The sequence below is a fragment of the Tripterygium wilfordii genome, chromosome 6 (assembly GCF_013401445.1).
Source record: "Tripterygium wilfordii isolate XIE 37 chromosome 6, ASM1340144v1, whole genome shotgun sequence".
In the NCBI taxonomy this organism is placed as follows: domain Eukaryota; kingdom Viridiplantae; phylum Streptophyta; class Magnoliopsida; order Celastrales; family Celastraceae; genus Tripterygium; species Tripterygium wilfordii.
In genome coordinates, this window is record NC_052237.1 from 2,765,267 (window position 1) to 2,776,219 (window position 10,953).

A 10,953-nucleotide genomic window follows, 5' to 3' on the forward strand; every position below is an offset into this window, starting at 1 on the left:
TATAATTGGATCGTTTACGGAAAGCTGAACTGGAAGCAGATTAGTTTCGAGCGAATGAATATTCTGAGATAGAACGAGCAAAATTAAATTTGATTAATTCAACTTCAAAGATTTTAGAACAATTCGAAAATTACAAAAATGAAACCATTCATCTTGAACAAGAAAGAGCGATTAATCAAGTTTGACAACGGCTTTTCCAACAAGCCCTACAAGAAGCTTTAAGTGTCCACGGTCAGTTTTTGACATAAATTTCCCCAATCAATCGATCGATTATTGATGATTTTTTTGGTTTTTCGGTTAGTCCTCTCTAACATATATTTGACAATAACCAACCAAACGGTCGATTCGGTTTAACACAGTTATTTTGAAGAGCTCGTGGCAATTTACAAAATTCTCAAGTAAATTAAATATAGTAATATAGTGTTACCGACTTCTGTGAGAAACACTCAAACACATGGCCTTGTCAGTTTTGTGGATCCTCAGCATTCAAAAATGATATCAGGGTGAGTGATTTTCAGTGTTCTGTTTCAGAAGAAAAAAAAGAGTGCTAAAAGAAAGAAGCATACACTACTTTTCAGAACCAACAGCTCAAATAAGTAAAATATTCAAATGCAATCAAGCAAGAATGTCAATGATGAAAAATTGAGAATTTGCTTCTTCCAAACGGTACAAAATTTGGCTACAAACTTGGATCAGATGGTTGAGTGGGATAAGAAATTTTTTTTTTTTCCTGATGTTACTAAAACCAGTACTCTTTCCTTTGGCACATATTGTACAGCTAAGACTAACTAAATATGATGTTATCCAGAATAGTATTGCCAACAAACGGCTATCGCAGCAACCAATATAACTTTAAACACCAGTTTTGAATTAATGAAGGATGATGATGATGCTGCTTCAGGCGATGAGGGTGGTTCCCACTTTTTTCTTCGAAGCTTGGCCAGAATTTTCGATAACAGCTGCGAAACTGGACCAGTTTTCTTGGCAGCTACAATCAGAATGACGAGGCATAGATCAGGAGATGGGGAAATAAGATATGAAGAAACAGGAAACCAGCAACTTCAAGAATATTAACACATTATTGAGTTGTAAGAGCATGGTATAGTCATAATACTCCACATTCTTTACAGTTTGCACTCATAAAAAATATACAATATCCAGAATCGATACTGCAAACTAAAAGAGAAGTGCTGTCTTCATAGAATATTGACATCTATTACTATAGAGAGAGTAAAACAATTTAAACCCTCAAAAGGGACCGTACGAAATTTTTGAAACTGAGATCCTAAGTAAGACTCCTCAATGCATGAAGTAGAAGACAAAAGTCAGTTGAAACAATGACATAAACAAGAGATTGAGGTTCAACTGAAATACTGCCAAAATATACCAAAAATGCATCATAAAGTTTTGTTTCAAGCTATAAATCCATAGCTCGACTTCTTGGATTGAAGTATAACAAATAACAACCGAAAAACTAGTGTTGAGCTGTAGTTGAAAGATTGAAAAGATTTTAGTAGTAGTAATAATGACACAATAATCCCTGAAATGATACACATCATTCTTTTTCCATATTCTTAAACTAAGTTTGGAATTGCTTATTTCCACAAGCTCATGCTTATTTTTCATTGCTCCAGCATATCATTACTTAAAAAGCAGTGTTTAGCGAAAATTTTTGAAATTGTTTTTTAAAACTTGGTAGTGCTTATTTTTCGCACTTTTAGAGGCAGATGGAAAGACGTTTTTAAAAGTTGCATTATGCTTTCTATATTATTTATTTCAAAAAATCCCCTATAAAAGAAATACTAAACTACAAAAATTTCAACAAACCTCTACAGGCTCTATCTACTCATTTTTATTCGCATTAGCATTTTCAAGAATTTTTTACCAAAAACGTTACTGCTTTTAAAGGCAACTTTTGATATACATTTACCAAAACCCTTTTCTGATATAAGCTTCTTCTATACACGGTTTTTAACAAGCACAACAAATATCAAACTAGCAATCAGACAAAACTCCAACATGCAAGGATATTGATGTATAGCTTGCCAATCACTCCTCATGTTGATACAATTATGTTACAGAGGTAAACAAAGTGGTTTCAAGTTGTGGGATAATTACCAAGACCAGAGACAACAAACAATATATTATTAAAACTCCACAAATTGCATTTTCGCAGGGAACCAACGATCATTTTACTCGAGAGACAAAATATACCTTTGCTTTTCAGAAATCTTTCCTCCTCACCCACTCGCCTCCGCAGAACATTGAGCAATGATCCAAAATACAATGCAAATACTGTGCACGTGATTGTAATGACATTGTAAGGCATGCTAAAATCAGGAGTTGTCAAAGGCACAAGTAGCACTTCTGTGTAAGACAGAACAGGACTCTTTTTCTGCAACATAAAACCAGAATCAATTAATGGAGAAGTCCAGAATGGGAGGGTTTTTAGAACCAAGAATAAGCAAGGAGTTCATAATACCTGAAACACAGATATAATGGGAGACTTGTTCAAAGAGCCATCTCCAAGAAAAAGCAAGTTTGAATGGAAATTAGGAAAGCTTATTACAGCTGATGGAATGTCAAATCCTTGATTAGCATCTGGAGGATACTCATCGATGTGCAAAAAACCCTGTTGAGATATCACAAAGTTGGAAAGAAAAGTCGCAAACAAACAAAAGAAACCAAATGCATGTTAAAGTTGAGCTCAGTGGTGTGACATGATTACGTCATAATAATGATCATGTCACCCACCCTTGACATGATTAGAAATAAAGAGTGAGCTTCGCATTCCATAATAATATGCTTATGAGTTATGAGCACTTGGTTACAAAAGAGTATATCAGCATAATTCAGTAATGCACTGACCAACATATATATGTAAGTTTGCATGGCATGCAAACTTATCATACCAAATCCAAGCTAAGTTCAATAAAGCAGAGTGCATACCTTATCAAACTCTATGGTTAAAGCAGCTGATTTCACACCACAAGGAAGTTTAAGAACCATCTCCATCACTCCAGGTGATTCCTTGTCCTTGGAAGGCGAAACATGTATTTTTTCTACAATATCTCTAACTGCATGTGGTTTACCATCAACAAACACTCCAAGAGTATGGTAATAGACTTTGATATACCAAGGCACCACTTGGAAGATGTCAACTTGCAACTTACAGCTGCCGTCGAGACTATTAGCATCCAGTGAACTCATGATCGATTCTATAGATTTTAAAGAGATAGCAATTGCACCTCTTTCATTCCCACTTCCCATTAAGAATCTGCAGGCATGCAAAGGTGCCTGTTGACATGTCCAGCCAATGGGGATCTTCCAGGTAAGGCCTAAATCAAATGGCAGAGATTCACTGTACTTATCAACTTGAAATTCATATATAATAGAAGGGCCCTTGATATGAAAATTATTAACTTCCTGGAATATCCTGTCTGGTTTAATTGATAATTCAAAGTAGGGATTACTCAAAAAACCCTCCAAGGCTAAATTTTCATCTCCAGATTTTCCATTTTCTTTCTCCAGATTCTTGAGTTCAGACACTAGACCCCTTTCAAATTGAAGATATACATTACTAGACTTGGCAAGCATACATCTTCCATTCACTTTTCTGCCAAATATTGAACTCATTGACCAGCCTGGTTGTAAATTTGGTTTGGAAGAATACATCATATTTTTCTGATTATCCGGTTGAAGAACAACTGTAAGTGTTTGTTCTAGTACAATGCCTGGACCCAACCCCTCCAAATTAGATGCAATTGAGGTCAAACGCAATCGTTGAGAGTGATAGAAGCCTTTGTAAATAGATGGTCTGTGCATTAACGCTGAAAGCCCATCTTTATCACGACAAGGAAGAAGCTTCAACCACGGAGTAAGGTTCTCTGTGCAAACAGCCTCACGAGGCAGAGTTCCATATCTAAGACTGCCTGAGGCAGGCGGAAAGCTCCATTCAGGTGCAGAATAACTGGTAGAAGACTCCAGAAAGTTGATTGAAGCACAGAAAAGACCTGAAAGGGTGTGGGTCAGGTTCTTCCAAGAAGCATCAACCTGCTCTTGAGGAAGATTAAAGACAGCCCACAGTTCGACTCCAGGAGGCTTTGCATTGTTGCTTGGTATGGGATCAAAACTACCCCATTGCTCATAGTTCCAGCGACCTTGTGTGAAAGATAACTCCATTTCCTTAACTTGGAATTTTTTAACCTGCCCAAGCAACAATGTTCCACTGTCATACAAAAATTGCAAATCCTCATACAAAAAGTGCAAATCCACATGTTGATCTAACTTTTTTCATTTACAAGAAAATTGGATGACGACCCCAAACTTTTGGGATAAAGGCTTGGATGATGATGATGAAGAAAATTGGATGACAAATTTAGTAGTCTCCATAAAACAAAGGCCAACACCAACCAATCCCAAATCCACCCTTCCATCAACCAGCTGGCAGGTCATAATAAAATCCATCTTATACCTTATAAAAATGCACAATCCAACATCCCAAAAGCTTAGCGATAAGCATAAAATAAATTCAAATTCGCGAATCAGAGTTTCTCTTATTGGAATTTCTTGAAACCAAAGAAGCTACAATTCAACTTAGCACAACCATTGACTTGATTTTTAAGGCAAGTCACGACCGTGATTGAGAAAACAAAATGAGAAAGTTAAATAGTAATGCTTCTTTCTATTTCAGGAGAATCAACAAAACAACAAACGACAGAATAAGAAAAAAAGGAAAACATACAAGCTGAGCAATGGCCTTGGGGAAGAGGTGATGGTGGCGGCCAAAGGAGTTTGAAGGAGGAGCTCTACTTTCGAAGTGGAAATGCCCCATCACTTTTCGATCCGGTAACGGCCTGAGCACCAATTCCTCATGGAACTCCTCTTCACCAATTACCGATCCAAAGGCGATTCCAATAAACAATAGCTGGCCAATAAGTGTAAAAAATAGTACTAGACTCGGAATCTCCATTGATTCCGTAAAAAACAGTGAGAGTGCAACTGATTCAGTTCGTAAGTTCAGCCGAACGGAGCGTCTCCGCCATTCGAGAGCACCTCGCTTGAAGGCTCTCTCACTTTGGAGTTCTGAGGTCTGAGAAAATAAAATAAAAAATGTTCTCATTCTATGGGCTGGGCTTATTATTCTTCAACAATCGCTCTGGCCGTGGCCCAGATTTTAAAAGGTTTGGGTTTCAGCCCCATCTAATCATGGGCTTTTGTATTAGCACATATACATGAACAAATTTTTTATTGATTGGCAATAACAAAATAGTTCAACTCTATAGTCTATATTATTATTATTATCATTTTTTTTATAACCGAGAATTACACCATAAAAATTTGTACTTTGGACATCGGAAATGGAGTCTATTCGTACAAAAGTTTCTCACACGACTACAATGTAAATTAGGCTAAAATACAATGTGTGACCACAAGGATATTGCTCTCGATGATTATTATCATTATTATTATTATTATTATTAATTTATTACTACCCCAAGAAGTATAGCTTATCATAAAATCTATAGATTAAGGCACTCTGGGGGAGGAGTAGGATATCTAGGCCTATCAGCACAATAGTCATAGTTCATATACTGCCTTCTCACATTCTCATATGCTCTCTGTTGTGCAGAGTCCAGTTTCCAGAATTTCTTAGCATTCCACCAATACTTAGAGTCATAGCAATCCTGATCAATGTTACCATTTGAGCTGCTGCAGCCACCAATGTCAAACCCTTCAAAATGAGCCTTAAATGGTGCATTGCTCCAATCAATCTTGGTCTGCCCTCCATCTGTTGCCCAACTATCTCCATCCCACAAACTTGCTTGTATTTGCATTGGCTGTGATGGGTAACTTACTCCAATGTTCCTGTTGTTCTTGTACACTCTTATAGGAATGTTGTCCACATAAAATCTGGATAACAAAAACAAATAACAAATTATAAGATGGTATCGGAGTAGAAAGTTTGTCTTAGGTTCGAACCTTCACTTTCACAATTTATAAACTCTCTTTTCTTTGAATTTCTCACGTATACCCATCGAGAAGTTGAGTTATATGTTTGGGCGTTTATCCCTTAACGGGCTTTGAATTTCACATGCAAATTATAAGACTTGGAGAGATGAGATAATTAATTAATTAGTGCATGCTTACACAATTTGATGTTGGTTCCAAAGGATTTTGTAGGTGTGAAAATCTGAAGTTGGGTCAAACCAGAGAGTGAGTCTCTGCTCTCTATTTCCTTCACCATTAGCAAATACATTGGTCTGCAGAGTGATTGGTTTTCCTTCTCCATTCCCCAAGAATTCAAAGTCGAGTTCGTCGTGATTGTTACCCTGTGAAGATAGCTGTAACCATGCAAAAACCATTTTACATAAAATTACTTATTATGTATAATCGTTTGTGTGTGTGTGTGTGTGTATACTTCAATCTTTTTATGAATTATAATATGTATATAGACTATAGTACTCACATAGAAAGCAGTGACAACTCCTGCAGAGTTCTTGTTTGGTAGTTTAATCCTCAAATGAAAGAATCCAGAACCAAAGCTTTGTTTGGATGCAAACCCAGACCCTGTAAGTAGATGCATGAAAAATACACTTATTATATAATCTATGACAATTAGTAAACCTTATCTATGTAAAAACCTTTTGATGATTTCATGCATGTATGGTTCATTTTTGGATGAACATAAATAATTTTATTATTACTCAACCCTAAACCTGCCAGACATATCAACTTTCATATTTCTTATTTTTGTAATCAAGTTTACTATTCTATAATCATAATGAAGGATGAGTAAAATGAAGGAAACAAAATCCTAGTAAATAATTCAAGACGATAAATTAAGGATCCGTTTAGTATAATTTATTTTTGGGGAAAGATAAGCTAGCTTCTAAGTTCGAAAAAAAAAAAAAAAAAAACTAACTTATAAATTGTCGGGTGTTAGGTGATACATTTAAAAAACGGACACTAACTTATACTTTATAATTTTATCAAACACTAGCGTATTTTTCAAAATAAGCTCGTTGGTGGTGCATATATCGCTGTCAACAACATTAATTTATCAATATCAATCCATATAAAAAAAAAAAAAAAGGAGTGAAAAGAAGGTTAAGAGTAATAACCAGAGGAAGAATCCATTGAGAGCTGAATTTCTGTTCCTTGGTTTATAGACGAGACGTGATCATATCCCCACGTAACCCCGTAGTTTTGATCAAAGCTAACACTACTGCTAGTGTTTGCAAGTAGAGCAAATAACATGAATGAAATGATGATGATGAGTATCATATTCACGGTGATTAACAAAGACTTCAAGGATCGATAATGAATTAATTTGAATTGCAATAGTATCTATACGTTTAGTACAAGGCTATATATATATATATGTTGGGGTAGTGGGTATTTATAAGACATATATGTTCAGGTTACCAGCTGGGAAGGAACCATGAAAAAGCATAAAGTGTGTGATTTCTCACAAACAGCTTCACCTTATCAACACGCTTTAGCCTTTAGTCCCCCATAACAAACCACATCTCTTAACTATATATATATATATATATATATATATATATATATATATATATATATATATATATATATATATATATATATGATATGTATGCATGATTTTAAGTGTTATATAATGTTTTGAAGTGTTGGAAATTAAAGAAAAAGATTGTTACGTATTCTGCATCAAACGTCTCAGATTTGTTATGTCTATTTTTAATGAATAGAAATTAAGATATTACCGGATTTATAATCTTATATATATACTTGTTACCTGTTTTGCTCACCTTATGCTCCTCATTCAACTATGAATCAAATGCCCTGATAATTCATGATTTTTTTAATCAAAGTAGAGCCTTAGGAAGTGTAGGGATCCCAATCCAGGGTGGTAACACATTTCTTGTACGAGTCATCATGCATGCATACTACTTATATTATAGAAAGAACAGGAAAATACAAGTCTAAAAGGCAAAAGGGGTACAGCAATGAAATGAAGGGCACAACCACCTTGATGAACAATCATGGGCTTGACATCACGGCCTTCTCCAAAAAGGGCTTTACAGTGTGGGCCCAAAACATAGGTCCCACCATAACGATCCAATATGTTGTTCTGTTAAATCTGCTGGGCTCTGACTTTGTGTGAGTAGGATTTCCTTCTGGATTTTCTCCCAATATTTTGATCCCAACATGATCTACTTCTGGATCCTGTTTGGTTTCTTTTTTTATTTTTTAAAATTAACTGAATAATGCATGTAAATTGTAAAATGCTGATGGGTGTTGGGTGGGGCCCAAGAATATGATGACATCCGTTTGCCTTGTTAAGCTCATGCCCTAAAAAAAAAACTTGTGTCCAAATGATAACAGAAGCCCATGTAGGCCCAAATTAGCCCAACTCATGCCAATGAACCGGACTTGGTTTCAGCTAAGATTGGGCTTGTTGGCTTAAGAAACTAACACTGGGAAGCTTGATGGGCTTAAGAAACTAACACTGGGAAGCTTGATGGGCTCCTTGGGCCTAGTTCAGTCCCACAAGAGGTCTATCCTAGTATCCTTAACTTTTTCTTTTTTTTTTTAATATACGTAAGGAATGTTTATCCGTAATTTCTCTGTGATTTGACATCACCAATCACCAATCACTAGCCCTGGATGAGACAGAATATGTTCCATTCAGTCAACAGCTTCGAAAATTTCCATGTGAAAAAAGAAAGCGTCTCCAGTCGCACATTACTGGCCGTTGATACCCTCTTGACTCTTGAGCAATTTCAGCCGTCGATTCTGTAAAGCCACAATCGACCGCCGATTCCCTAGTGGTCCCGGAATCCAAATCTTTATCAATTTTACTTTATTTGGAAACCTCGCATAAAAGTCTTAAAATACTCGCTCGTCATTAAAGTTGGATCTATTTACTATACTACCCCTCTATATCCCTAACATTGCGAGTTTGGACGGTCGAGAACTCACGAGGACCTATGGTATATATTGCGTGAATAAAACGCTCTCTCTTCTGCCTTTTGATGTGACGCAGACCTACCTATTTATTCTCTTGGATTGTTTGTCGAGAGGCGAGCAAACCTAAAAATCACCAGACAGAGAAAAACGCGACTGAGAGAGAATGTCTGCAACAGGCGGCGGCGGCGGAGGTGGCGGGGCAGGTCAAGAGGAGGACAAGAAGCCCGGGGACCAGTCCGCTCACATTAACCTCAAAGTCAAGGGCCAGGTTTAAATCGAACTTGATTGTTTTGTTTGTTTTATTTTTGTTTAGGGTTTTATAAGTTTTTGGGGTTTTTCTTCTTCAATGCTTTCTTGTTATGTCGGTGAAAGGTTGTTGCGTGATTTTGCTTTACATGGTTGTGAAACTCATGTTTGTTGGTTTAGTAGATAACTGCTTCTAATGGCTAATTTGATGCTTGTTGTCCTTGGAGACAATTTATTGGTAATAAAGTAATAATTAATGTCTTTTGGAAGTGAAATGATCTGTGGAAACATGCAATGCTTGGTGTCGTTGGTATTATTGTTGGTGCTTATTGCATTCCTTTGATTTCAAGGTTTAGGATGATTTATATTCTTAATCTGTGACTATTAGATTGGATGGGTTGCTGATTGTGAATTCACTGGTGGTAGCATACAGTCTCTTATAGCTTTTCGGTTTTGATCATTTACATATTTTAAATTTTATGTTGTTTATATCCATTTACTTAAATTCTTTGTGTAATTCTGTATTTTCCCTGTCTTTATTTGCTTCTTGGTTTGCTTGTAGGATGGCAATGAAGTGTTTTTTAGGATCAAACGGAGTACCCAGATGCGAAAACTGATGAATGCATATTGTGAGAGGCAGTCGGTGGACTTGAACTCCATTGCATTTTTGTTTGATGGGCGCAGACTCCGTGCAGAACAGACTCCGGATGAGGTGATATTTCTGCTTGTTTATTAAACTCTACCTTTATTTTTGGGGAACTATATTAATTTTGGTCAAGGTACTGGTACGTTGGTATATTTAGTTGATTTATTCTATCGATTCTTTTTTAAAATTGTGACTTGTGGGTTGGAAACTGGGTTAAGGAGGAACATCTTTGGAGTTTTGAACTGCTTTGAGTGTGTGATTTGTTGCTTGCCATCCCTATGAGGCATAAAAGAGTAATCACAATGAGATACGTTTTGATGGGTATATTAAGCATTTAAAACATAGAATGAATCAATTCGACTATTTTAATAGCATTCTCAATGGAAAATGGTTTGTATGTTCTGCTTTCTGCGTGATGCAACCTAAAAGGTTGCAGAACTGCGCTGCAACAGAGGATAGAATGATAATTGCTAAGGTTTGAGTAGATTTATATTATACTTAGCTCTCTGTCTGATGCAACCTAAAAGGTTGCAGAACTAGATGTGTGGGCCGCAACAGAGGGCGGGTTGATAATCGCTAAGGTTTGAATAGATTAGATTATACGTTGCTTTTAAATGTCAAATTTGTGATACTTATCCAGCTTGTTGTGGGATGGGCCAGACTCTTATACTTTTGGAGTCACCTCAAAGTACTGTATTTTGTTGTTTGAATGTAATAAATTGGTTCATTGTGCTATGGTTTCTATTGTGTTTCTCTTTTCTTATTTATTTTTCTTTTTTCTGTAGCTTGAGATGGAGGATGGCGACGAAATTGATGCCATGCTGCACCAAACAGGAGGCGGTCATCTGGCATAGTTGGTTTATTTTGCTCTATTTTACTTTTATGATTCAAGATATTGGTGTAAATTGAAACGGAGCTAAGGTGAACTACATAGGTTATGCCATGGATGTTGATGGGTTTCTTTTGCTACTTATGGAATTATTAGGCTTGTTTGGTGTTCTTATATATATATATATTTTTAATTTTATATCTTTGCTTCTGTCTGTGCTCGTTTTGTATCCTGATTGCATCAAGTAGCTGTGAATCCATGGATTAAAATAGTGAAC

At 36.2% G+C, this 10,953-nt stretch overlaps 3 protein-coding genes across 3 annotated transcripts; 1 reads left to right on the forward strand and 2 right to left on the reverse strand.

Moving 5' to 3' along the window:
• Positions 1-593: 593 nt before the first annotated feature.
• On the reverse strand, positions 594-5,082 carry LOC119999456 (GPI transamidase component GPI16). The gene is made up of 5 exons (XM_038847025.1): positions 4,745-5,082; positions 2,950-4,206; positions 2,483-2,632; positions 2,215-2,395; positions 594-988 (listed from the first exon to the last, which is right to left on the reverse strand). Exons 1-5 carry the CDS (start codon positions 4,970-4,972, stop codon positions 801-803), a joined length of 2,004 nt encoding a protein of 667 aa, XP_038702953.1. The 5' UTR covers positions 4,973-5,082; the 3' UTR covers positions 594-800.
• Positions 5,083-5,506: 424 nt separating this feature from the next.
• LOC119999461 (xyloglucan endotransglucosylase/hydrolase protein 3-like) lies at positions 5,507-6,586 on the reverse strand. The gene is made up of 3 exons (XM_038847035.1): positions 6,470-6,586; positions 6,151-6,344; positions 5,507-5,913 (listed from the first exon to the last, which is right to left on the reverse strand). Exons 1-3 carry the CDS (start codon positions 6,584-6,586, stop codon positions 5,523-5,525), a joined length of 702 nt encoding a protein of 233 aa, XP_038702963.1. The 3' UTR covers positions 5,507-5,522.
• A 2,469-nt stretch (positions 6,587-9,055) lies between these two features.
• LOC119999462 (small ubiquitin-related modifier 1-like) lies at positions 9,056-10,878 on the forward strand. The gene is made up of 3 exons (XM_038847036.1): positions 9,056-9,223; positions 9,764-9,913; positions 10,633-10,878. Exons 1-3 carry the CDS (start codon positions 9,119-9,121, stop codon positions 10,699-10,701), a joined length of 324 nt encoding a protein of 107 aa, XP_038702964.1. The 5' UTR covers positions 9,056-9,118; the 3' UTR covers positions 10,702-10,878.
• Positions 10,879-10,953: the final 75 nt, after the last annotated feature.

What these genes read in the sequence shown, in the direction of transcription:
- LOC119999456 (XM_038847025.1), bottom strand. Translation starts at nt 4,972, where the DNA reads ATGGAGATTCCGAGTCTAGTACTATTTTTTACACTTATTGGCCAGCTA. An exon ending in CCAAGGCCATTGCTCAGCTT is followed by an intron (nt 4,207 to 4,744) that starts GTATGTTTTCCT and finishes TTGCTTGGGCAG; the next exon opens with GTTAAAAAATTCCAAGTTAA. An exon ending in TAACCATAGAGTTTGATAAG is followed by an intron (nt 2,633 to 2,949) that starts GTATGCACTCTG and finishes ATATCTCAACAG; the next exon opens with GGTTTTTTGCACATCGATGA.
- LOC119999461 (XM_038847035.1), bottom strand. Translation starts at nt 6,586, where the DNA reads ATGCATCTACTTACAGGGTCTGGGTTTGCATCCAAACAAAGCTTTGGT. An exon ending in GAGTTGTCACTGCTTTCTAT is followed by an intron (nt 6,345 to 6,469) that starts GTGAGTACTATA and finishes GCATGGTTACAG; the next exon opens with CTATCTTCACAGGGTAACAA. An exon ending in TGGAACCAACATCAAATTGT is followed by an intron (nt 5,914 to 6,150) that starts GTAAGCATGCAC and finishes TTTGTTATCCAG; the next exon opens with ATTTTATGTGGACAACATTC.
- LOC119999462 (XM_038847036.1), top strand. Translation starts at nt 9,119, where the DNA reads ATGTCTGCAACAGGCGGCGGCGGCGGAGGTGGCGGGGCAGGTCAAGAG. An exon ending in ACCTCAAAGTCAAGGGCCAG is followed by an intron (nt 9,224 to 9,763) that starts GTTTAAATCGAA and finishes GTTTGCTTGTAG; the next exon opens with GATGGCAATGAAGTGTTTTT. An exon ending in CAGAACAGACTCCGGATGAG is followed by an intron (nt 9,914 to 10,632) that starts GTGATATTTCTG and finishes TTTTTTCTGTAG; the next exon opens with CTTGAGATGGAGGATGGCGA.